This window comes from Orcinus orca, chromosome 1, assembly GCF_937001465.1.
Source record: "Orcinus orca chromosome 1, mOrcOrc1.1, whole genome shotgun sequence".
NCBI lineage: Eukaryota > Metazoa > Chordata > Mammalia > Artiodactyla > Delphinidae > Orcinus > Orcinus orca.
This window is the reverse complement of record NC_064559.1, coordinates 9541414-9567171: the sequence shown is the minus strand read 5'-3', so window position 1 is coordinate 9567171 and position 25758 is coordinate 9541414. Positions and strand designations below refer to the sequence as shown.

At 51.4% G+C, this 25758-nt stretch overlaps 1 protein-coding gene across 1 annotated transcript in view; it reads left to right on the top strand.

Moving 5' to 3' along the window:
* Nucleotides 1-25758, top strand: part of STUM (stum, mechanosensory transduction mediator homolog) — a 67380-nt gene that overhangs the window by 32992 nt on the left and 8630 nt on the right. Inside the window, exon 2 of the mRNA XM_033430370.2 lies at nucleotides 22576-22755. Within this exon, the coding sequence (XP_033286261.1) occupies nucleotides 22576-22755 (180 nt within the window). The remainder of the gene's footprint in view (nucleotides 1-22575; nucleotides 22756-25758) is intronic.

Sequence of the window (25758 nt, the reverse complement as noted above, 5' to 3'; positions counted from 1 at the left end):
ACAGTGAGACGGCAGCCACCTGAAGAGCCGGAAGAGAGCTCTCACCAGAAACTGAAGTCAGTCGGTACCTTAATCTCAGACTTCCCAACCTCCAGAGCTGTGAGAAATAAATTTCTGTTAAGCCACCCAGACTGTGGCACTTCGTTATGGCGGTCCAAGCTGCCTGAAACACCTGTGCAGCAGGTACAGTTAACATCAGCCCTGTGGGGCAGAAGGAGGCCGGAGGCACAGAGGGCCTAGCTGACCTGCCCAAGGTTGGAAGGGGGCAGAGCCAGGTTGGCGTGGGCACCCTGGCACCATCAGCAGCCCGTGACCAATGTCCCACCCCCTCCCTTGCCAGGAGCGCCCACCTCAGGGCTTTTGTGGGGACGGAAAGAGCCTTTGCAGGCAGAGCACTCGAACAGGCCTGGCACAGAGCGAGCCCCAGGTGAGGCTGAGCGCTGTCACCCTGCCCCATTGCACACATAGGACGGGGAGCAGAAAGTTAGGAAGCACCCCAGCTGGGAGCTGAAGGTTCCCAGAGAGATAGGTTGGCCTGGCCTAGTTCTCCGGCAGGCCACTCTCTGGCCCCCACCCCAGCAGAGCCCCCAGGGTGGGTAGCCAGGGAGAGAGGCCGGACGGAAGCGGCTGGTTGCTGAACTGGGCAACCAGGCCTGGCTGGCCCCTGGGTCACGGGGAGCAGCAGAGCGGGGGATGGCTAAGTGGCAACAGGGAAGTCTGGGGCAGGGGCAATGGGCCAGTCTCCACCTACACTGTCCCTGCTGGGGAGATCGGGGCAGGGATTTCTGGGAGTCCATCAGAGGGCAAGATTTTCCAAAGTACCATTTCCGAGAGGAAAGAAACAACCAACTGTTTCTACAGAAAGGCATGCCTTACTCACTTGCCCAGTTTCCAGCCCCCTTTTAGGCGATTGGGACCTATAGTGACGAGTCTGAACTTCTAAAATATTGAAGGGAACTACACTCTGATCACAAATTCTGCTTTTCGCATCTGCAGAGCCTTCTTGCAATGTCTGGTGGTGAGCTGCTCCCCAGAGCCTGCCTGGGCGTCTGGACTGGGGCCAAGTCCCACCTCCCAGCTCCCGGGCTGCCACCTTCGTTATTTTCCTGCTTGTTCAGATCTCTGGAAAGAGAATATCCTACCGAGGTTGCAAAGCCCCCAGATAAGTCTCCTTCCACCTAATGAGTTCTGCTCCAAGAAATCTATCAGCTGCGGAAGCGGCTCTATCTGACTCTGTGCTTCTCCCCTTGGCTGGGTAGTCAGATCACAGGAAGGAACACGACTCGTCTCCCGGCCGCTCCCTGGCAGGTGGATTGATGGTCTGTCCTTACTCCAGGTCTCAGAAGCTCCTCATTAAAGTGAGTGACACACAGTCTCCTGGAGCTGCTGACCAGGGTGGCTGCAGGAGCAGAGTTAGAGGGACTGAGCTGTACTGGGGGCAGGGGATGGGGTGGCAGGCTGTGTCTTCTGGGGTCCCCAGCTGTGAGTGCCCCTGGGGGGGGGTCAGTGGCCCTGATTTTGGCGTTCACACACTGCCTCCCTATAGGTTGGACCTCTTTAATCAAAATGGCATTCAAGGGGGCTTCCCTGGTGGTGCAGTGGTTGGGAGTCCGCCTGCTGATGCAGGGGACACGGGTTCGTGCCCCGGTCCGGGAAGATCCCACGTGCCGCGGATCGGCTGGGCCCGTGAGCCATGGCCGCTGAGCCTGCGCGTCTGGAGCCTGTGCTCCGCAACGGGAGAGGCCGCAACAGTGAGAGGCCCGCGTACCGCAAAAAAAAAAAAAAAAAAAAAAAAGGCATTCAAGTCAGAGAAGAAAAAAAAATTCTTTTCATATGCCAGAAGCCATGATGAAATTAAATTGAGACATGGCGAGATTACACAGGATCAAGGCTCCCGAGTGGCTGCCGTGCAGGGTGTGTACGTCCCCGGTAAAGGCTCACCTCTCACTGAGGCTGCCGACTAGTAGAGATCCAAAAGTGACTTTTGTTATTGTGGTAAAATATACATCACATAGAATTGACCATATTAACTATTTTTAAGCGTACAACTCCGTGGCATTAAGTATGTTCACATTGTTGGGCACCCATCACCACTCTCCAGAACTTTATCATCTGAAATGGAAACCCTGTATCCATTAAACGGTAACTCCTCACTGCCCCTCCCTTAGCCGCTGGTAACCTCAATTCTTTCTGTCTCTATGTGGAATCAGACCGTATTTGTCCTTTTGTGACTGGCTTATTCAACTTAGCATAATGTCTTCAAGTTTTATCCATGTCGTATCACTTGTCAGAATTTCCTTCCTTGTTAAGACTGAATAATATTCCATTGTATATATTCCACATTTTGTGTATCTATTCATCAGTGATGCACACTTGGGTAGGGCATTTCTGAAATGCAGTGATTGTTCTGAGGGTCTCTCTAGATGTCTAGCTGTGACATCTCACCGTAGTAGTCTCTGGGATTGATTTGTTTGCCTGGGAAGAGGTGTGCCCAGGAGGAGAAAGGAGAGAGGCCCACTGCTCCCAGGTAAAGGCTGTGTGTGGTGGGCGGGAGTTTGACTCCCAGCATCCTTTCCACCAAGATGACTAGTCCAAGCCAGTCTTATAATTCCAACTCTCCTATGGGTGACCGGCTCAGGAACTGACAGGCGACTCAATGATCATTAATTAGGGAAATGTTTCCTCGAGTGTGAAAGAGGGCCACAGGAAGAGGTTATCTTTATTCTTGCAGACAGTGTCATGTCTGGATTGAGATCTCTGGAACTGCCGCAGCCATCTGTGTACAGCCTGAGGTTGAAGCCAGCTCTCAGAGTGGCCGTGCAGGTACAGAAAGAGCCTGGGCCCTTGGGGACACAATCGAGCTCCTTTAGACTTCCTATCATCTGAGGTGATACACACTTCACATCACTCAAGCTCGTCTGAGTTGGCTTTGTGTCACATTCAGCCCAAAGCATACCAAGAGATACCATCTCCAAGCAGCTATGTTCCTTGATTAGACCCTCGAAGTGCTTTGGAAAAAAAGTATAACAACGGGGCAATTTATCAGCCTCAAGAATGACATGAGCCTGCCGTTAACTGTAAATATAGATATAATGTAACAAGTCCAGTTGCACTATCCATGCACCCTGACCAGCCCCAGGACCTTGGCTGGTGTACCTGCCATTCCACCAGGGTGTCTGCATAAGTGCTGATGCCTCTCTCCATCTGCACCTACTTCTTCCAGCCCCGTGGAGGTGGCGTGCACCACTGCAGCAGATGACGTGCTGAGTCTAGGAGTGCAGGGTAGGCCTGACTCTGCTCTAATCTCACCTCTAGAGATGAGGTTGGTGATGCTGAAGGTGGCAGCTGCCCTCCAGCATCCAAACCTCCCGTTGCCCGTCCCCACTGGTGAAGCACCGGAAAGGGACATAAGGGAACGGGCTTTTGTGTTTACCCAACGCTTGTGTGCTCTGCCTTTGGACGCCATCGCCTTTGAGGGGGTGACTGGGACATGAAATAACTCCTCACCTACAAGACGCACATTTATGGGCAATCCTCTTGTCCTGCGTGTCACCGGTCTTAGCAGGGCTGCCGCTGCTCAGAAAAAGCTCATGCCCTGGGGATCTGCTCTCAAGGTCGGCAGCACATTTTTTGGAAAATTCTAAATCATTCCCGGAAAGCACACCCAAGGAGGGCGAAATTAATTTCTGGAAAGAGCCAGTTTGCAGCCAAGCGAGGTGAATAAAGTGAGCGATTGAGCCAAGTATGCTGACTTCCATCAGGGTGAACGGTGACCAAGACCCATGAGTCTGAATCCTGGTGTGGGTTCTGAGGGTCTGCTGCAGTGTTCCTGTCCTGACGGTGTGGGTGCAAAACAGTCACAGCATCTCAGGGAATGAAGCGTGTACTTTGGGGCGACTATCTGTGTGGAATAATGGTTCACATATCTTGAAATGTTCCTGTCATTTCATTGCAGGGGAGGGGGCTATGGTCTCCCAAACTCTTTAAGGACATGTTCCTTGATGTGCGCTTGGGTCTGTTTGTGTCCACTTTTAGGGTGTGGGAAACTCTGGGACATAAAGTCCTTATGCTGTTCACGTAGCTCCTTCTCAACAGGGCTTTGGTCTCTTGTTGTCAGGCTGTCCCCCGAGGGCTTCTGTCCCTTTCCTGTCTCCTTCTCGGACCCTGCCAGGCCTGCAGGGAGGGTGGGGAGCTACTTCCTGGACTGCACAGCCCCCAAGAAGCTACGTCATTTCCATTTCAGAAGGCAAAGTCGTGCCCAGATCGAACATCCTGGGGACTGAATACTGCTGGGTGCCGATAATAACATCAGTAGGGCTTCCCTGGTGGCGCAGTGGTTGAGAGTCCGCCTGCCGATGCAGGGGACGCGGGTTCGTGCCCCGGTCCGGGAAGATCCCACATGCTGCGGAGTGGCTGGGCCCGTGAGCCATGGCTGCTGAGCCTGCGCGTCTGGAGCCTGTGCTCCGCAATGGGAGAGGCCACAACAGTAAGAGGCCCGCGTACCGCAAAAAAAAAAAAAATAATAATAATAATAACATCAGTAATAATAACCATCCCAGGAGTAGGAGGATGCTTAGAGAGGGGAAGTGATGGCCGAGGTCCTGCAGTGAGCGATGAGTGTCCAAGTAGGGCTGGAGGCCACGATGTGACTCTGCTCTCCTTTACCATGCGGCCTTTCCTAAACAGCCCAAGGGTTTGGAGCATGTGCAGGCAGTCAGTTTGTCTTCCTAGGACCTCAGGCCATCTCTCATCTGTAGGGACCAGAAAGAGTGGATCCAGCTCCTTGGCTTGCGTAACCTTCAGCTTCTCAGGGAAGATGGTCCCGCGAGGGCACTGCTCTAATGTGAGCTGTGTGCCGACCACAGAAGCGGGTCAGGGTGTGGGATGGGAACCCAGTGGAGATGTAGAAACTCACAAACACATCTTGCCCAGCTCTCTAGACACACAGATCTTCAGGCCTTAGCTGACGCCTCTGTGGAGATCTATTCATTTAATAAACCCTTACTAAAGGTCTGCCACGTGCCAGGCATTGCACCAGTGCCTGGAAGGTAAAGGGGAGTAAAATGCACACCCTATTTCTAGTGTCCTAATAGTTAAAGCACACACTTCCGTCACACTTATTGGGTGCCCTGTACTGTTCTAAGCACCAAACACCTCCTATAATTTTGATGACAGCACAGAGCAGTAGAGATGATTGCTCTCATCCTCAGATGAGGAACTGAGGCCCAGAGAGGTTAAGTGACTTGTCCAAGGTCACCCAGGTGGTAAGGGGCAGAGCCAGGGCTCAGACCCAAGTAGGCTGGGTTCACAGTCAGCGTCCTTACCTTTTGGGTGCACCCCTCGAAGGGCTCGTAGCTTGTGTGGGGGGCAGAGTGTCACTTCTTGGGACCACTCTCCAGCCAGGGGTTGTCCTCACTGTGCTCCATTCAGATTCATGAGACACTTGAGTACCTTCTATGTGCCAATTATGCTTCTAGGCAATGTAGGGGCCTCAAAGGTGGACCAGACAAGGCCAGGGCCCTCAAAAGCCTTGCACCGTGGTGAGCGATCTACCTGCAAATAGTACAAAGCGGTGATCGGAGGTCCGTGGTGCCCGGGTGGAGCGTGGGCTGCTCGCGGCACCACCCGGGCTCCGAGCTGGAGCGTTCAGGTGGGTTGTACAGCGGGAGGGAGTGTAAGCGGAGAAGATGGTGGGGGCGGACGGACGGACAGCCAGCTTGTGGGCGGGGAGAAGAATAGGAAACTAGCAAAATCGGCTGAGAAGAGTTGGCTGGTGGGTAGGAGGCCGGGCTGGGAGACTTACCACCCATTAGCGAGTTCCCTCCTGAGCCTGGCCTGGCGCCCTCGGGTCACGGAGAAGCTGCAACGGCTCGGGCAGGGCCATTCTCTGGACTGACCGTGGCCAGTCACCTTGGGTAGTAATGTAGATGTCCCCTTCGCAACTGGGATTCCACTGAAATCTTCTTTTTTTTCCATTTCCAACTGCAGACCGCCCAGCTTCTGCCCTCCCCTCCCTCCCCACTCATGCATCTGCCCCGTTGAGCATCACAGCTTCCGCGTCCCTGCCATGTGGGCCCCTCAGCTGAGTCACCCTGCAGCCACGGTGGACATTCCCAGCCTCCTTTGGAAGCTTTCGTCCCAGGGGTGCTGCCCCAGCTCCACCAATACTGAGGCTGGAGCTGGGACAGCTGTGTGGCCCCTGTCCTATAGAGATCAGGTCCCAGCCTCCCGGACCTGAGGGAAGGCCTCCATCAGGACAGCTGGCTTAATTCTTGGTCCTTTCCTGAAATAAGCAGGTTTATCAAATCCATTCTCCTCTTGGCCCCTGTAAGAAATCAGCAAGTAGATGCTGCCTCAGAGGTGGTCCCTCTGGAGGGCAATCCACAGGGAGCCAGACCAATTTTGTTTGGCTATTTTCTGAAAAGCCTTTCTCGGGTCCCAGGATAGGTTCTGCAGCCAAAGCCTGAGTCCTCCTCTCCCTCCTGTTTTCTTGATGGAGCTGAGGGCCTCCAGTCTTCTGGCCTCTCGTTCCCCTTTCCTGGCGTCCACTGGGTTCTGAAAACAGGCACAGTTGGTGTTCAGTTAGCTTTTGCTGCATAGCAAACCTCCCCAAGATGTAGTGGCTTAAAACAGCGGCCATTTACTTAGTCCGTGGGTTGCACTGTGGGCTTGGCTCAGGGGGGCTAGGCGTGGTTGTTCTCAGCCACGATGGCCGGGTGGCTGGAGTCTCCTCCACGTGGCCTCATCCCCCAGTGGACGGGCTGGACTTGTTCACATGGCGGCTGGCCGGAGCTCCACGAGAGCAGGTGAAGGAACGCGTTGCCCTGAGGCCTCGGCCCAGAACTGCCACGATGCCACTTCTAGCACACGTATCGGCCCATGAAAGTCACGAGGCCGGTCTGGAGCCAAAGGGTGGGGAAACATTCTTTTCATGGGCGGAGGTGCAGAGTCACGTGGCGAAGGACATGGGTACAGGGAGTAGAGAATTGGGGCCACTTCTGCAATCGACTACAGTTGGTTAATGCACCTTTTATTCCAGGTCTTGTCTGTTAAATGACGATAAAGACGTGGCTTGCTGTGGGAACCGGGTGAGGTAATATAGTAAAATGTTAACCTCTAACGAATGCTCGATACATTATAGATCCGTAATCAGAATCATAATAACGGTTATACACATGGCCGTTGGAAGGTCGGGAAAGAACCTTTCTGTAGACATCAAGCACACGTATGTGGCAGAAAGGACAGTAGAAGCAGTTCTCTCTTCTTCCTTCTCAGTGAATTATTAGTCTGTCCCTGTCCACCTGGCACGGTCCTCAGGGACCCCCTCCTCACTGGCCCCTTCCTCTCTCTTTCCCCATAGCCCCGGGGTCCACGGTACTGCTCCTCGATGGAGTGGGGGGTTGGAGGGGGAGGCGAGGGCATCAGTTCACTGTCCAGGAGACACAGAAGTCACAGTGGCCCAGCTACAGGGAAAATGAGCCTCTCTTGTCCCCGGCTGCCGCCTCCAGTTGTGTGGGTCAAAGGTCACACCATACGTGGCCGGCAGCCCTATGTTTTGACAGTATTGAGTACTTCTAGTAACATTGCTCCAGTGTGGTATTGTCCTAACTGAATCCCTGACTGTCGGCGGCTGTCCTAGCTCGGTGTGGAGGATAGGACTAGGCACCCAGTGCCCAGGGGGCAAGCAGAACTGGCCCTCTAGGATTGGAGTCAGGTGGTAAATGAGCGCTATAAGAACCAAACAGCCTGGCCCACTTCCTGCTACCCTTACTTCCCCACCACTGACATGTTGCTCAGTGACACCCCTGTTCCAATGATCTATTGCTGTCCAGCAAAACCTCCCAAAATTTAGTGGTGTGAGAAAAGCCTTGTGGGAGGCTCATCAATTCTGTGGGTCAGGAATTTGGACAGGACACACTGGATATTTCATCTTTGCTCCATGATGTCTGGAGCTTCAGCTGCGAAGACTCAAAGACCAAGGTGACTTGATGGCTGGCGACTGGACTTATCTGGAAGCATCCTCACTCACATGTCTGGTGGCAGATACTGGCCATCAGCTGAGATCTCACCTGGGCTGTTGGCTGGACACCTACACACCTCTCCACGTGGCTTCTTGAGGAGGCTAGTTTGGGCTTCCTTACAGCATGCCCGCTGGGTTTAAGAGTGCGAAGGTAGAGATTCAGGAAGTGGAAGTACCAGTTGGTTACGGCCTGACCTGGGAAACTAGCACAGTGTTATTTCTCTTATATCCTGTTGGCCAGCCACAGAGCACAGTTTAAGAGGAAGGAATTTAGACCCCACCTCTTGATGGAAGAGTGTCAAAGAATTTGGGGCGATCTTTTAAAATCACCACACCTCCATTTAAAAAATGATGGTCCAATGTGTCATTTCTCTGCTGGACTTTGTAACACATTTCTGTTAGCAAACATCAAAGACCACTTACCAGCCTCATTTTACCCTCTTCTCACTTCCCCCCCAAACTAAGATTTTCACTCAGAAGTCGACACCTCCTTCACACAATCTGGGTGTTGTAGGGAAATCTGACCCTATTTCTAGCTCCAGGGGTGGGCCCAATTGCTTAAGCCAGTAAGTACCTTCCACTTTCTTTGACAAATGGTTGGTTCAAGGGCGGGTATGTGACGTACACAGTCCGATCTAGGTAGATCTCAGGACTCCTGCTTGGAACACTGGGACAGAAATGTTCTGTCTTCTCTGGACAAGTGGTATGTAGATGTGAAAACTGGAGTTGCTGCAATCATTTTGTCACCATGAGGGAAGCTGGTCTTGCGATACAGTTGATACCATGGAAGACACAGCAGAGATGGAAGATGTTGGGTCCCTGCTGAATCACCGAGTCATGGAATCAAGCCAATCCTGAATTCTTATTAATAATCAGACAGCATACAGCGGTTAAGGACTTAGTATGTTCCAAGCACTTTAAATGCGTAATCTCTTTTAAGCCTTACAGAGAGCCCTGGATAAGGGTATTATTATAACTCCTACTTTACAGATGAGGCAATAGGTGTACAAATGTTTGATGAGGGCACAGGCCTCCAGAGGCAGAGTCATTTGCCCACGTTCCCACAGCCAGTAAATGATAGTCAGAAATCACACTCAGCAGTCTGACTCTCGAGCCTACATGCCTAACCACTGCCCCACACCGCCTTCCTGGACGTTCCCAATTATGTGAACCAACAAATCCCTGTGTCGTTTGAGCCTGTTTGAGTTGCTTCCTTCCCAAATAAAGACCACAACTGACAACACCTCTCTGCCAGCGTGGCACGCTCCTGTGCCATGAGCTGCAACGTCAGCCCTGCTTGGAGAGAGCCAACAGGAGCCTAGTCCCAGGAGCCCCGGCAGGAAGTTGTCCCTGTCACGGAAGCACACACACACGGGCCACCCTGCAGGGCACAGCTCCAGGAAGGAGCAGGTGTGCCTGCTGGGCCAGCAGGGAGTCGCCAGCCAGACAGGGAGCATCTGAGCATGAGCCCCACACAGGCCTCCTGCCGCCCTCCCTCCTTCCTCCCCAGTCCTCCGGGAGGCTGGGGTACCCGCTCAGCCCGGCCCCCTCCTTTCCTGCTCTTGCTGTCGCGTGGCCTCCTAAATGAACCCACCGTGGCTCCTCCAGGTCTCTTGGGACTGGAGTCCTTTCCTGGCTTCCAGACAGGAACCTGGAGCATCCTCCTTCTCATCCCACCTCCAGCAGGTGAGCCCAAGCCTCCCATTTAGCTTGATAGCCTAGCTTTCCCTGCTTAAGTGGGAAAGACGCCGTAGGATTGGGGGCTGCATTCCAGAGGTGTTCCTGGAAGTTCCGGGGATTTTGTCACAGCCCTTACGTGGTCACATGGCATCATTTATTTTCTGTGTCAGGTGTCTGCATGCCACCTGTCCCCTAGTTGGCTCGACTGCCACATGGTTTTCTCTGTCAGCAGTAAGATGCTGTTTGGCGGACAGCAGAGTTGGATCTTGACAGGTGCCTGAAACTTTTTTTAACTGGAAAGAGAATTTGTTTCTGAAAAAAGAGAAGAAGCTACCTCTAATTCTGCCATGGCAAAACAATTCTCATTTTGCTTTAATGCACTCCAATCCTTGTCCACAGCGTAAATATTTTTTAAATAGTCCTCTGCACAGTACACATACTATTTTGGTAATTTCACTTAAAGCACTGGCCTGGCTTGCTGCGTAGTTGTCATAACTATAACTTTTACTGGCTGCATGGTACCGTGGCAGATGGATGCGTGCCGAGCCTCTGGCTCCGTGAGGCTGACACAGTGAACTCGGCAACTGTAGTAAACTTTGTTTTAAGGTAGAGTGAAGAGTAGTACCATTGGCTACAAGCCGCTAGGAGAGCAGGATTCATGGAGATCTTCAGTTTCACTCATGTTCACTGAGAATAACTCCTTTTTCTTCAGGGTTCTGCTCCAGCATTGCCTCCTGGGGAAGACTCTGGGTCTCCCTGGTCGGGGTGAGGGCCCTCCCCTTGCTCCCATGAGGGAGTTCCAAGTACTTTGCATGCATGAATTCAGTCCTCACATCCCTATGAGGCAGGCTACTATCATTACCTTAACTTCATAGACGGGGAAACTGAGGGCTAGAGAGGTTAGGTCACTTGTCCAGGCTTCTGGGGGATCAGCCGGAATTCTGACGCCAGAGCCCCCGCTTTGTAAAGTGGGGTCACCCCGCCTCTGCGCTGTCCCCCAGGACTGACAACACAGGTTGTGTTCCATGGTTCTTCTCTCTCACCATCCTGTGAGATTCTTGAGGGCCGGGACACTCCTAGCCCTGGTCATTACATAGCCGCCCTCCTGGTCCTATCCCCACTTCCTCAGTTTACCCTCTGCCGTTTAAGCCAGAATCTGTCCTGACAAGGCTCAGAACTGGGGAACTGAGAAATTCCACGTGGTTACATTTCTGCTCAGGCTTAAGATCCCGGGGAGATCTTGGGGCCTCTCTGGGGCCCCCGAGAGACCTAAGGTGTCCAGTTCTGTCCTGCAGCTCGTCTAGGGCTGGGAGCACATCTTGGAGCCCATCAAGGATGTGGCAGAGGAGGCTGAGGGCAGAGGAGATGTGCTAACAGCCACAGGGAGGCTGATGCAATGCCCAGTGCCATTAAAATTAATTATCTGCTCCAGTCAACCTGCCCGTCCGCGGGACAATCAGCCTGATGTCACGGTGGAGGCAATAAGAGGGACGGAGGAGGGAGCTGGTCTCATTTTCTCTGCCCTCCATGGAAGGATGACAGATTTATTAGTGGCAGCTGGAGGGGCTCCTGTCCTCCTTCCTTTAAGCCACGGAGGCTTTTCAGTTGGAAAATCTAAGGCCCCTCCATGGCTGTGGTGTCGACCCAGGACTGTTACCTGCCGAGGTCTCCCTTGCAAGCCCCCTTATCCATCTGATGGCTTCTTCCTGGCTGCCTTCCTCCAAGCTCCTCAAGCCTCGGGTCCCCATGTGACTCCTCAGCATTTGCCTGAGGGCCAGGGAGGAATACAGAGAGGGTACTCCAAGCTGGTACTTTCTGACTAAGGAGAGTGGAGAGGAGAGGGGGCATCGGGTGTGGGGTAGCAGCTGGGGCTAATGGTGAAGTGGTCCTGGGTACCATACACCTTCTCTTTACTGGGAGCACAGAAGGCCCATCTGTCCACCCTTCATTATTTTTCTTCCATGAAATTGATGCTTGGAAATGTTTAAGTCATAATAAATTCACTTTCTTGTCTCTAATTGATCAGAGGTGGATAGAACAGCCCCTAGGAGATGCTAACAGCAGGAGGGAACCCCAGTTACTGCACTGAAATGATGATCTTCCAACCACACACTTCTAAGCCGCCATCAGAAGATGGGCTGCTGCGACCTCATTAGGGATCTTTGTGCTGTTTGGAATGGAGAGAACAGTTCACAAACCCTTTTGCCACTGGTCCAGGATCTATGGGGCAAAGACACTAGCAGATTTTTTAAATATATTTTTATTCCAGTTTTACTGAGATATAATTGGCATACAGTACTGTATCAGTTTAAGGTATACAGCATAATGGTTTGACTTATACACATCATAAAATGATCGCCTTGGTAGGTTTGGTGAACATCCATCATCTCATGTAGGTACAAAATTAAAGAAATAGAAGGAAATGTTTTCATTGTGATGAGAACTCTTAGGATTTACTCTCTCAACAGCTTTCATATATAACATAGAGCAGTGTTTACATATTTATCATGTTGTACATTACATTACATAAGTAGTACTTATTTATCTTACAACTAACCTCAAGTTGGTACATTTTGACCCCCTTCATCCAGTTGCCCTTCCCCGTAGCCCCTGACCCTGGTAACCACAAATCTGATCTCTTTTTCTGCAACCGTGTGTGTTTGTTTTTGAAGTGTAATAGTCCTATGACACTATTTTAGTTACTGTTACACCACGTAGGGATTCGATATTTCTGTACCTTTCAAAATGATCATCCTGATAAGTCTAGTTACCATCTGTCACCATACAAAGATATTACATAATTATCGACTGGATTACCCACACTGTACATTTCATACCCATGACTCATGTATTTTGTACCTGGAAGTTTGTCACTCTTAATCTCCCTCACCTATTTCTTTCCTCTCCCACCCCTTCCCCTCTGGCAAACGACCAGACTCTGTTTTATGTGTTTATGCCTCTGTTTCTGTTTTGTTTGTTCATTTGTTTGGGGTGTTTTTAGATTCTACATATTACTGAAATCGTACGGTGTTTGTCTTTCTCTGTCTGACTTATTTCATTTAGCGTAATTCCCTCTAGGTCTATCCATGTTGTTGCAAATGGCATACTTCATTCTTTTTTTATAGCTGAGTACTATTCCACTGTGCGTGTGTGTGTATATACAGATACACACACACACATACCACATCTTCTTTATCCTTTTATCTATTGATGGACACAGGTTGCTTCTCTACCTTGGCTTCTGCAAATAATGCTGCAATGAACATAGCATATACCTCTTCAAGTTACTGTTTTCATTTTCTTCAGATGAATACCCAGAAGTGGGATTGCTGGATCGTATGGTAGTTCTGTTTGTAATTTTTTGAGGAACCTCCATACTGGTTTTCACAGTAGCTGCATTTACATTCCCATCAATAGCGCAGGAGGGTTTCCTTTTCTCCACATCCTCGCCCACACTTGTTATTTGTTGCCTTTCACTGCCGGCCATTCTGCCAGGTGTGAGGTGATACCTCATTGTGGTTTTGATTTGCGTTTCCCTGATGACTATTGATGTTGAGCATCTTTGCGTGTGTCATCTGTATGTCTTCTTTGGAAAATTGTTATCTGTGTATCTTCTTTGGAAAAATGTCTATTCAGCTCCTCTGTGCAATTTTAAATCGGGTCGTTTGTGTTCTTGTTTTGATGTAGAATTGTATGAGTTCTTTGTATATTTTGGATATTGACCCCTTGTTGGATGTATCATTTGCAAATATCTTCTCCCATTAAGTATGTGACCTTTTTGTTTTGTTCTTGAGGGATGCAGTTAGCTTTGTTTCGAAGAAACAAGGCAGATTTGTTTTGAAGACGTTGAGGGTGGTCAGGATGACAAAAATACTAGAACTGTCCGTGTTTTGCCTGCACTGTTCTCTCTTGGTTTTATAATTGGTCTCCTCTTTGCAAGTTCCTTGCTGGCCACGACATGAGAAGCATGGTGTTGGGTCTACGAAACACTTTCTGGAGGAGGACACAGTCGTCCTCACAGACCTCCACAGCCTTGGACCTTGGGCTGACTGTCCTTCGGCTCACAGCGATACCCTTCATTCTCTGAGACGCACGAGGTCCAGCTTGTACTGGTCTGGCGTGCATTCCTTGCCCGCCTAGCACAGCCTTCTCAGACTCTGTTCGACTTATCAGGCTGAAAAAACAGACCGTGCCTTCCCACAAGCACATGTGAACACACAATGTCCAAAAGCCTCTCCCCTTTCTGCCCCGTCTGTTAAGAAATCAGAACCACAGGAGCTGGGATGACAGAAGGAACATGCAGGACCCCATCCAGGACCAAGGCCTTATCTTCTGCAGACCGACCCTGGCTTACTTAGGCCACAGGCACTTTTATTTTATTTTTAATTAATTTTTACTGGAGTATAAAAATTTTTCCTGGAGTATAATTTTTATTGGAGTATTGCTTTGCAATGGTGTGTTAGTTTCCACTGTACAGCAAAGTGCATCAGCTATAGGTATACATATATCCCCTATCTTTTGGATTTCCTTCCCATTTAGGTACCACAGAGCACTGAGTAGAGTTCCCCAAGCTATACAGTAGGTTCTCATTGGTTATCTATTTTATACGTAGTGTCAGTAGTGTATATATGTCAATCCCAATTCATCCCACCCCCTCCCCTTTCCCCCGTTGGTGTCCATACATTTGTTCTCTACGTCTGTGTCTCTATTTCTGCTTTGCAAATGAGATCATCTATACCATTTATTCTAGATTCCACATATGTGTGTTAATATACAACATCTGTTTTTCTCTTTCTGACTTACTTCACTCTGTATGACAGTCTCTAGGTCCATCCACGTCTCTAAAAATGACCCAATTTCGTTCCTTTTTATGGCTGAGTAATATTGCATTGTATATATGTACCACATCTTCTTTATCCATTCCTCTGTTGATGGACATTTAGGTTGCCTCCATGTCTTGGCCATTGTAAATAGTGCTGCAATGAACATTGGGGTGCATGTGTCTTTTTGAATTATGGTTTTCTCTGGGTATGTGCCCAGTAGTGGGATTGCTGGGTCATAGGTTAGTTCTATTTTTATTTTTTAAAGTAACTTCCATACTGTTCTCCATAGTGGCTGTCACAGGCACTTTTAAACCCTCCTGATTCTATCTTCCTAGGGCTTTTGTCCAGAATCATTTGTGAACTTGTAGTCATTTCTTTTTCCTTTCCTTTTCCATTTCCCGTTGAAATGATTGCACAATGATGAAAAGATGATGACCAGACACACTGAATTACAATCTTAGGCTCGTGTAGCCCAGGAAGGTGTATTTTTAGCACAATCTCCATTGCTTCTTATGCCCCCACCTCCAGGTTTGAGAATTGAAATCTCAGGGCTGAGTTTGACCCTGAACGTGGTCTGCCGTTTATCTTATTCTGGCTGTGAACTGGAACACACAGTCAGCAGTGGGACGTGTTTTGTACGGTGTGGCTTGCCCTTCCAAACCAGCTGTGAAGTCCGGGCCAAGCCTTCCCTTACATTTCCTTCCCGTCCCCCGAAGCTCACGTTCAAGGTTGTGCTGGTAAGAGAGCCGTGCTCAACCAGCCCTCCCTGGAGGAATGATGGAGGGGATCCAGGTGTAAGTCTCGGCCACTGACGAGTAGCACATCTTAATGACCGCAGAGCCAGCTGCAGGTGATGGCTGGGATCCAGCTGGACTTACTGGTCTCCGTCCCAGGGGAGCGCATTTTCTGGGGAGCAGCTTCTTCAGAGGACAGCTCTGCCCTTCTCCCCCTGAGTTCAAGAGGCCTTGAGAGCCCCCCTTGAGCCCAGAACCTTCTACTTCTCTCACGTGAGTCATGTGACAAGCTGAACCTGACGGGGCTCATGAAGGACGATTTCAGCCCCCAGGCTCAATCTTATAGAGCAGAGCCAGCCCCTCTGCTGATGGGAAACTGTCAGCCCACTTCTGGCACCTGACAGAAGAGTGGCGGGGGAGCGGGGGAACCAGGAGCCCTCCCCCAGGACGCTTTGGGATATCCAGGATGGAAGTGGAGGGATGCTTTCCCCTCCCCACTGCCTGCGCCTGGGGCCTGAGCCCTGAGCTCCTCGGGGAAGCCAGTGACCTCGGCAGATCCATGGTGGCCAGAGAGGGCTATGGCTGCAAAGTCCTTGGGGGTCTTTGCTGTAAATCTCTGTGCGGTGAGGGTGGAGTCCTCCTCAGGCTTCTCCCACCCTCCTCTCTCCCTCAGGATCCTGTAGGACATGCAAAGCACATGTCCATACCTAAGTTGCAGGTGTCTTAGAGCACACTGATTTTGGGGGTTGACAGTTCAGTTCATTACCATCCTTTTCCTTTGTGCCAATTAGTGTTGGCCGGGCCTTGACACCCCCAGAAACATTATGGCCGGGCCCCTGCCTCTGCTGCAGAGGGTAACCTCCACTGACTCAGCGTCGGGTCACGTGGCGGATGCTGTGGGACAGAGTGAAAGGTCGGGATCACGGACTAATTTCCTACAAGGTTCTGTGGTTTTCCGGTTCTGTAACCAGGAAGCCAGTCTCTCCGCCCCTCGGAGAAGGATTCTCAAACCTGATTGTGAGTTAGAATCAGCTGGGGGACTGTTTCTTTCGTCCTTTCAAACAAGCAATCCCTGGACCCGTCCCTGGATGCGTCACTGTGCCCTTGGTGGTCTGGAGGTGCAGCTCTGCGACCTGCATCTGCATGAACCTCAGTTGGAGAATTCTAATGCGCAAACCGGTTTGGGAAATCTGCTGTAGACCCCCCCCTCACCCCTCACCTTCTCACCTTATTGAGAACCTCGCCACCCACTTACCCTCTATCTGGTTATGTCCTCATCCTCTCCCCTCTCTGGCGGCTTCTCAGCAGACAGACAAGCTGAAGTTTCTCCCAAGTACTTCTGAGACAGTGGTCCTCGCCTGTGTTCTGAAACCCTCACCTCATTCTCCCCTCAAACCTCTAACATTCTCTTCTCTCCTCATCATCCTCTCAGCCCCGCCTCTGAGGCTGCTCGTGACCTAATCAGACCCGGGACCCCGCTGTCCCTTCTCCATCTCTGCGGTAAGTGACCCTGTCCACCAGCTTCTCTTCCCTGAGACTCTGTTTCTGGGACACTCTCCCTCACCTGTCGGATCGGCCCCGCTCTGTCCCCTTTGTGGTCTTAATGTCCCCCTGGGTCTTTTCATGACCCCCCGGGTGACATCATTCGCTTTGGTGACTTGTGCTACCCTCAGCCTCTGTCTCCAGCTCGGCTCTGCTCAGCCCGTGGGCACAACCCTCGCTGGGCTCCATACCTGGTTCGTGGCTAAACCCTCATCACATAGTGCGGGAAACCAGACACCCAGACCCACCTGTGCCCCCTTCTCCCTTCCCCGACATGGAGCAGGTCCCCCAATCCCCGGGACACCATCCCCTCCTGGGGGTCCTTCTCCGCCTCCCCTCCCCACTGCCATGCCTCCCTGCCCACCTCACCTCATCTCATCTCCTAGCCTCTGCCTCACCCCTTCTGCCCCATCCTCCCCTTGGGAGTCAAAACCCTGGTCTGTGATTCCCCATTGAAACCCTTCCCGGGGCCGCGTGTTGCCTAAAAGAGGAAGTCGGGCCCCACAGCAAGTCCCTCGGGGCCCTCTGCAGTCTGACCCCTGCCTGCCTCCAGCCCCGTTTTTCATCCCTGCCCCGAACGCTGCACCCTATGCTCAGCTCCCTGTGCCCTCAAAGTCCCCTGCCACCCTCTGAGCTTCCAGACGGACACACTGGGTCATCTCTGGGATGCACTTCCCCTCTTCCTCCCCTTGAACGTTTCCCGTCAGCTTTCCAGACCTCTCCCCACTTCATGTTCTCTTCTGTGAAGCCTTTTCTGATAAACCAAACAAGATTCGTCACTGTTCCTTTTGTGACCCAGTGTCCCCACCAGAATGTGAGCTCCCGGAGTGGGACCCGGCCGAGCCCCATCTCCTGCTGCACTCTGTATTCCCAGGGCCCAGCACGGGCTCGTGGTTGGTGCTCATGCAATAAGTTAGAACTAACCCGTCGCTGTTGGAGAGGGTCCGTTCTTTAGCGGGTAAGACTCATTTAAAGTAATTAACACCTCTTCATAGGAAAGGGTGCTAAAATCATTTTTAAAAACTTCTGGTTGAATAGATTAAAACGATGTTTTTATATCATAAATCCATTCACGGGACTTCCACAGGGTGCAGTGGTTAAGAATCTGCCTGTCAATGCAGGGGACACGGGTTCGAGCCCTGGTCCGGGAAGATCCCACATGCCGCGGAGCAACTAAACCCGTGCGCCACAACTACTGAGCCTGTGCTCTAGAGCCCGCGAGCCACAACTACTGAGCCTGCGCACCTAGAGCCCGAGCTCTGCAACAAGAGAAGCCCCCACACCGCAGCGAAGAGTAGCCCCCGCTCTCCGCAACTAGAGAAAGCCTGTGCGCAGCAACAAAGACCCAGCACAGCCAAAAATAAATAAATAAAATACATAAATTTTAAAAAACAAAACAAAAAAAAGTGTACAGTTCAGTGGCATTAAGCAAATTCACATTGTTGTACAACCATCACTACCATCCGTCTCCAGAACTCTTTCATCTTGCAAAACGGAAACTCTGTGCCCGTTAAATAATAACTCCTCATTGCTTCCTCCCCCAGCCCCTGGCAACCACCATTCTATTTCCTCTTCCTAGGATCTGACTACTCTAGGTGCCTCAGACAAGTGAAATCAGACAGCATTTGTCTTTTTGTGACTCGCTTACTTCACTTAGCCTAATATCTTCAAAGTTCATCCATGTTGTAGCCTGTGTCAGAACTTCCTTCCTTTTTAAAGATGAATAATATTACAGTGCATGTATAGATCACATTTTGCTTGTCTGTTCGTCCATCTGTAGATACTTGGGTTGCCTCCACATTTCAGCTATTGTGAATAGTGCTGCACTGAACATGGGTGTACAAATATCTCTTTGAGACTCTGCTTTCAGTTCTTTTGGGTATATACCCGGAAGTGGAATTGCTGGGTTATATGGTGACTCTATTTTTAATTTTTTTGTGAAGGGCCATACTGTTTTCCATAATTTTCCTTAATTTTTAATGTAAGGATGCAACCTCCTAGACTGAAAAGAGCTCAGCCTTCCACACTAGACGGATGTGGGTTTAAATCTGCACTCTGCTATGTGGGCAAGTCACTTAGCCTTTCTGAGCTTTGGTTTCCCCTTCTATCCAACCACTATCCAACTGTCGTAAGGATTAGAGGTAGTGTGGTTAGGAGAAGGTAACATGCTGCAGCACACTGTGGGTGTGCAGTAGATGACATCTGTGTTAATTTTGCTGAATATTTCCCCCACGTGCTTGTGTTCACCTTCTACCATCTTTCTACTTCAGGGGTGTTCTCTTTTTTAATGGTGTCAGCTTGTGTTCATCTCATATCCCACAGCATAATACACGAGCAGAGGCAAAGGATGGTGGCACACACTTTCTCATGGTCCCTATGTCCTGTTTCCTCCCGTGCCCACTACCAAGCCCTGAATTCGTGTCCCCATCATTTTTCAGCTCTGCTTTCTTCGTCTGTCTTAGTCATCTCAGACACTTTCAGTCTACTCAACACCCTGCTGACAAAACGGACTGTCCGTCTTCCCTGGTGGTGTAGTGGTTGGGAGTCTGCCTGCCAATGCAGGGGACAGGGGTTCGATCCCTGGTCCGGGAAGATGCCACATGCCGTGGAGCAACTAAGCCCGCGTGCCACAGCTACTGAAGCCCGCGCGCCTAGACCCCGTGCTCGGCAACAAGAGAAGCCACCCAATGAGAAGCCTGCGCACCGCAACGAAGAGTACCCCCCCCCTCGCCGCAGCTAGAGAAAACCCGTGCACAGCAACGAAGACCCAACACAGACAAAAATAAATAAATAAATAAATTTTTAGAAACCAAAAAAAACCCGGACTGTCCATTTGGTGAGAGCGGGAGAACAGCATTTGCCTCCCCAAATCTCCCAGAGGGCCACCCCTGGCACTGCGTTGGGAACACAGAGGGGCTGTTTAGACTTGAATCTTGATCTTGAATCTGTTTGGTTGATCTTGAACCCTTGGTAATTACACTTTAGTGAGCATTATCATTATTTGAGTGGAAGGAGAAACTTGCTTAGAAATGCAGATTCCTGGGCCACCCCTTAGACATCCAGCTCTCAGACGGACACCCAGGCATCTGCATTTTAAACAAATACTGCAGGCGATGATGCAGGTGGTCTGAGGATGAACTTCACACGGGTTGCATTTCTTTGGGTCCCCGTATCCCACCTGCTGTTCACCAGGCGCTGTGCTGGGCTGGGGGCAGAAAGGTGGATGGGATGCCACCTGGGACCTCAGAGGAGTTCTCAGTAGCTCAGGAGGCAGAAACACTCACAAGCAGTGGCAGTTGTTCGGATGAAGAGGAGGACGGGGCAGGGTTGGGATCAGAAATCAGCCTGGTGGACTCAGGGGTCGGCCTTGGAGCTGAGGCACGAGTGTGTGGGCTGAGGGAAAGGCCACATTAGGAAGCCAGTAGGAGCCACCAAGTTTGGGCAAAGAAGGACCAGCAGCCAGGGTGCAGAGAGGGAGGGGAATCAAAGCTCCCCCCACTCCGTCCACCCCAATCCCCGCCTGCCGAGCAGCTTCCTCAAGGAGCAGGAAGTATGAGAAGTAGGAACGTGAGAATCATGGGCTGATTTCCCAAGTGGCTTGCGTTCTCATCTGGACCCGCTCTCCCAGGTCACTTCACCTGTGAGGTCAGGATGACAGAGCATGGCCATCCGCGTCAGACAGCGGTGGGGTCAATGCCCACCTGTGAGTGTGACCTTGGATAAGATACTTAACTCTTGATTGTGTGTGTGTGCGTGCTTTAAAATGTAGATTTTATTATTAGTTAGGTATGGTGAGGCCAACAGATCAGGAAATCATGGCCACTGAAAAGATAGTTTTTTTTCTCTTTAACATTCCTCTTTTAAAAAAAGTTTTATTAAAGTATAGTTGATTTACCACGTTGTATTAATTTCTGGTGTGCAGCAAAGTGATTCAGTTATACATATATATATTCTTTTTCATAGTCTTTTCCATTATAGTTTATCACAGGATACTGAATACAGTTTTCTGTGCTATACAGTAGGACCTTGTTGTTTATCCATTCTATATATAATAGTTTGCAGGAAAGATAGGTTGTTACTCACAGTTCCTAAGAGGAGGGGGCACACCGCACTTTGGGGGTGGCAAATAAGAAAGCACAGTTAGGAGGCAGAGGGAGTGAGGAGAAAACGTGGGGAGGAGCCTTTACTGTGGTTTCCACGGGAAGGAACAGCAAGACAGGGTAAGCAGGTTTAGGATTGGCTAGTTTGAATCATTTCAGTGGTCTCTGGGGTGTAGGGGTGCCCTAGTGGTCTGGTACCTGGCTCTGGGTGATTAGGGTAGGGGGGAGTGACCCAGAGTGTGAGAGTCCATAAAGGAGGAGTTTGGGTGTGGGCTGTGGATTGGTTGGCTTGTGTAAGGAAGTCATTTAGTATCTCTAGGACTTGGCTAGCTCTGGGAGGGGTTCTCTCCAGGGTCAGCAAGGCCCCAGATATCAAAGCATCAGAAACACCTGGTTAATACAATATGTAAGCTAGTGTGGTGGGCAGAAGGATGCCACCCCCCCCCCAAAGATGTCCATACCCTGGTCCCCAGAACCTGCAAATATGGTACCTTACATGGTAAAAAGGACTTTGCAGATGTAACTAAGTTAAGGGTCTTAAAATGTGGGAATTACCCTGGATTATCCGGTGGGCCCAATGGAATCACAAGGGTCCTTATAAGAGGGAGACAGGAGGATCAGAGTCAGAGAGAGAAGATGTAAGGATGGAAGCTGAGGTCAGAGAGGAGAGAAGTGCAGCTCCTGGCTTTGATGACACAGCCACGAGCCAAGGAATGCAGGCAGCCTCAAGAAGCCGGAAAAGGCCAGGGAACCTCCGGTCCCCCAGAGCCTCCAGAAAGGACCCAGCCCTGAGGACCCGTTTCAGACTTCTCATCTCCAGAATTGCGTTGTTTTAAGCCACTAAGTTTGTGGTAACTTGTTACAACAGCCATAGGAAACTCATACAAATAGAAGGAAGGCCAGCTGCCTTGCAGGGTCATTGAGGGGCTCCGAGCCTGTGTAGAAAAAAGCCTGGCTGGAGAGAAATGTCAGTAAATGCAGCAATAGTACCCGCAGGGCTCTGGGAAGTTTGGGACGAGGTAAAGACCGTGGACACACCCACCACGTTGCTCTGTGCTTTGTGGCTGCCCAGTAAGTCTCGGGCTCTCTGTCCTTCCCCTTTCAGGTCTGGGGTGCTTGGGGGAGCCCCCTCAGGATATGCCCTGGCCTGTGCTCTCTCCCCTCTGCTGGCATCCGCAATCAGCGTGTGTGCCGGGGGTCATTTCCTGAATTTACCCTGTGGGTGGCTTCTGTGTCACCTCAGCGGCAGCAGCTCCTACCTCTGAACTGCTAGGCCCTAAGGATCTTTGCCGCACGAGGTCGGTGCCCTTTCCACCCGCTGTCTGTTGTCCTTGCATGTGGCTGCACCATCGTTCCTTAATGGCCGGGACCAATTGTTCTGTGGCCTCTGTGTTCCCCCAGAGGCCTCAGGACTGTGCTGGGTCCTTGGCATCCCCAGGCCATGCCCCCTCCAGGCTGGGACATTGGCATCTCTAGTATGGGCAGCAGAGGTGGCCTGAGCCGGAAGGTGCCACCCAGGCTGCTCTCTCGGAGCTCCCGGAGGGTGAACCGCTAGTTCATGTGATGAGCGCTAGTGATGAGCGCACGTGCCGCTGTGAGGTGAGGCTAGTGATGAGCGCACGTGCCGCTGTGTCTCGCAGCGCCCTCAGGAGGCTGTCCCCTCCGGCCTCTCACAGGGACGTTCGTCTCGGCCTTCACCGTGCTGTGTGGCGCCCGCACTGACCTCCCGGACAGGCACGTGTGCTGCGTCTTCTGGCTGAACATCGCCGCGGCCCTCATCCAGATGCTCACGGCCATCGTCATGGTGGGCTGGATTATGAGCATCTTCTGGGGCATGGACATGGTCATCCTCGCCAGTGAGTAACCGCTGGAGCGGGCCGGCATGCGGGGAGCAGGGCTGGGGGAGGGGCAGGGGCCAGGGTGGTCTGGGTGTTTGCGATGCTTCGGGGCAGGGGGGCTTCGCAGGGCGATCTGCCTCCGGGACCCTCCCCGCACGCCCAGCCCCGAGGCCTGCAGGGAATCTGAGGGGCCTGAGCCGGAGGGGAAGGGCGTGAATAAGGGAGGGAGGGAGCCCCCGTTCAGCTCAGAAACAGTCCTGCCGACAACCGCGGTAGCAGGGGTGTGGCCCGCGTCAGCTCAGGTCCCCTGTGCCCCCCGCATGCCGTTTCCAGACAGAAGGAAAAGCCCACTGGGTATGTTTGCCCTCAGGAAACACTAACTTTTTCTACAACTAGAACAGCCTAATTTCTACTTCTTTTAAACTAAGCTCTTCGTTCCTTGACGCTAAAGGCTTACTCTTCCTAATTTGTATGCAGTGGACCTTCACCAGTCACTTAACACAAACTTGATCCCGACACAAAACTACCAGAGAAGACTTGATTAACATTTTAAAAATAACCTAGTGAGATCTTAAAACAGACACATATTTTAAGCAGCCGTACTCGTCACCCTGTGCCCCTGTGCATGTCCCTGTATTGTCACACGTTCCGTCTACCTCACTAGGCCTCAGGTCCTAACAAGGACCACGTCTCCTCAGGCACTTTGCCCTTCTCCCCACACCCCACGCTCCTCCTACTGTGTCCTACACCTGACAAAACCATTGACAGGTGGAATGTCAATGCCAGAGGTGAGCTGTGCCAGGTAAGGACAGCAGAAGCAGGAGGGGAAGCCCAGGGGCCAGGGGCTCTAGAACGATCTAGAATGATTCCTAGTTGACCCAGTCTGAGTTCAGGATCCTGTGAGGACCCAAGATTCAGGGCACACACAGATGCCAGGGCCCAGCAAGGCTCGGGTCAGTGACCAGTTAAGCCACCAGGCCGGAGAAAATGCAGGTCCCTGAGCATGAGCGAGCTCGGCAGAGCCCGTAGATTGGTCAGACAGGCTGCTTGGAAGCAGTTCCTCCCCTGCCTGGGATGCTGGACTGCCAGGGCATCCCAAAGTTAGATCTGGGAGACAGGGGCAGCCAGAGAAGAGGGAGGGGGACACTGGGCAGGGAGAAGCTGAGGAGCCGTCCTTCCTTGCTGTGGAGAGCTGCTCTCAGGGCAGGGGCTGCTGTCAGGGAGGATGTCGGAGAGTGGGCAGAGCAGGCAGAGATCAAGGCAGGCCCCTCATGGGAGCCCCGCCCCATGGGCCTGTCCACGGACCACTTGCATTTGTGGGGAGGGGTGCAGAACATCGCTAATTGGACAGAAGTGCTGCCTGTCATCCTGCGAGTCCTGAGAAGCCAAGTCTGACAATTTCCCAGGGGGAGTTGGGTGCTTCCCGAGAGGCCTGTTGTAAGCTCCTGACCTTGGTCCCAGTTGGAAACTGGAAGGGGCCTCTGCTCTCAGAGGCTTCCTCAGCGGCAGATGGAAAGCCTGTGACGGCTGCCCCATCTCCACCCATTAGGAGCCCCGACCCCTCTTACCGCATCATCTCCTCATCACACAACTGTCTGGCCAGGCACTGGGGCATGTTAGTAAGGAAATTTCCTGTTACAGCGGCACAAGCCTGTGTCACAGGGTGGGTCTCAATAAATGTGTTGATGCCTAATCTGATCCCGAGAGCTTTCTGGTTTTCTTTTTTTGGTCATGCTTGATACCAGGACCCACAGGGGTCTGGATCTTAGAGACAGCTTCAAGAACTCCCCTTATCACCTCCTGAAGGAGGAAACAGAGACCCGAGAAGGGCAGATGGGGGTCTGTCACTTCCTCACCTTCCACCACCCTAGCTGTTGACTCAACAGAAATCCCTCTTCTGTGGCTGGTGTCGGGGCCGTATTTGGCGCCAGGCTAATCAAGTGCTGGAACCCACCTCCCCACCCTTCCTACCCTCTCCCCCCCTGCCCCGATCCAAGCTTTCACTGTGGGTCACCTCCTTGGTTCCAGGGATGCTGTCTTTGTGTCAGACTTTTTAGAACAGTGTTTGGGGGATGGACTTGAGGGCTGCACCAGAAAACCCAACACACCTCACCGCTACCCACTTACCCCACCTGGCCACCAGACTTGCTCACCCATCTCAGCAAGGGGTGCCTTTGCCCTTTCTCCAAAAAGTAAGCCCACCCTCAAAGGATGAGTAATTGCCACTGTTGAGATGGTGCTGTGGGCTGGAACTGCCCCGAGCAACAATGCAGTGTGTGTATCCCAGGATGACTCCTTCGAAGAGAATAGCCACAATTGACTTATTTGTCCTGGTAGATAGTTGGATAAGGGGCTGTTCTTTCCGGTGTCACTCCAGCCCCGTCCTGTGAAAATGAAGGGAACTTTTCAATTATAACAATACAGGGTGATTTTTTTTTTACCTGGCATTGCCTGGGGTGTCATCAAGAAATGTACCATCAAGAAAAACCTCCTAAGAGGGGAATCAGAGAAATATAGATCAAAGTAGAAGTTAAAATCAGGAACTTACAAGGCCGCTGCTCTATTTATATGAATAATAACAAATAACAGTCAACAACAGCCTGTATTGGTTGTGGGTCAATAAATATTTGGTAGTTGTACGAGAGCCTCTCTCTACTGCCATACCCATGACAGACATTGCTAATCAATCATGACACTTTCTGCTGAATAGTCTTACATGTTCTTAACACAGGGCTTCAGGCAGTCACTATCAATGGATCCAAGATGTCTGCAAGATAAAGTCTGTTTACCATCCCCCACCTGGATCTTTCCCAAAGCAATAGGTTTTATATATGTGGCTCCTGTCCACATAAAAGGCGAACCCCGTGGCTCAGGCAGAGCTGGGCTGGGGCCAGGATGGGTCACTTCAACATCTTTAGGTTGTCACAGTTAAACCTGTCCTGTACCCATCCCTCTTGGGGTCCATCCAGAATTCCATCTCAAGACAAACATGGGTTGGGGGTGGGAGAAGAGTGAGGGGCA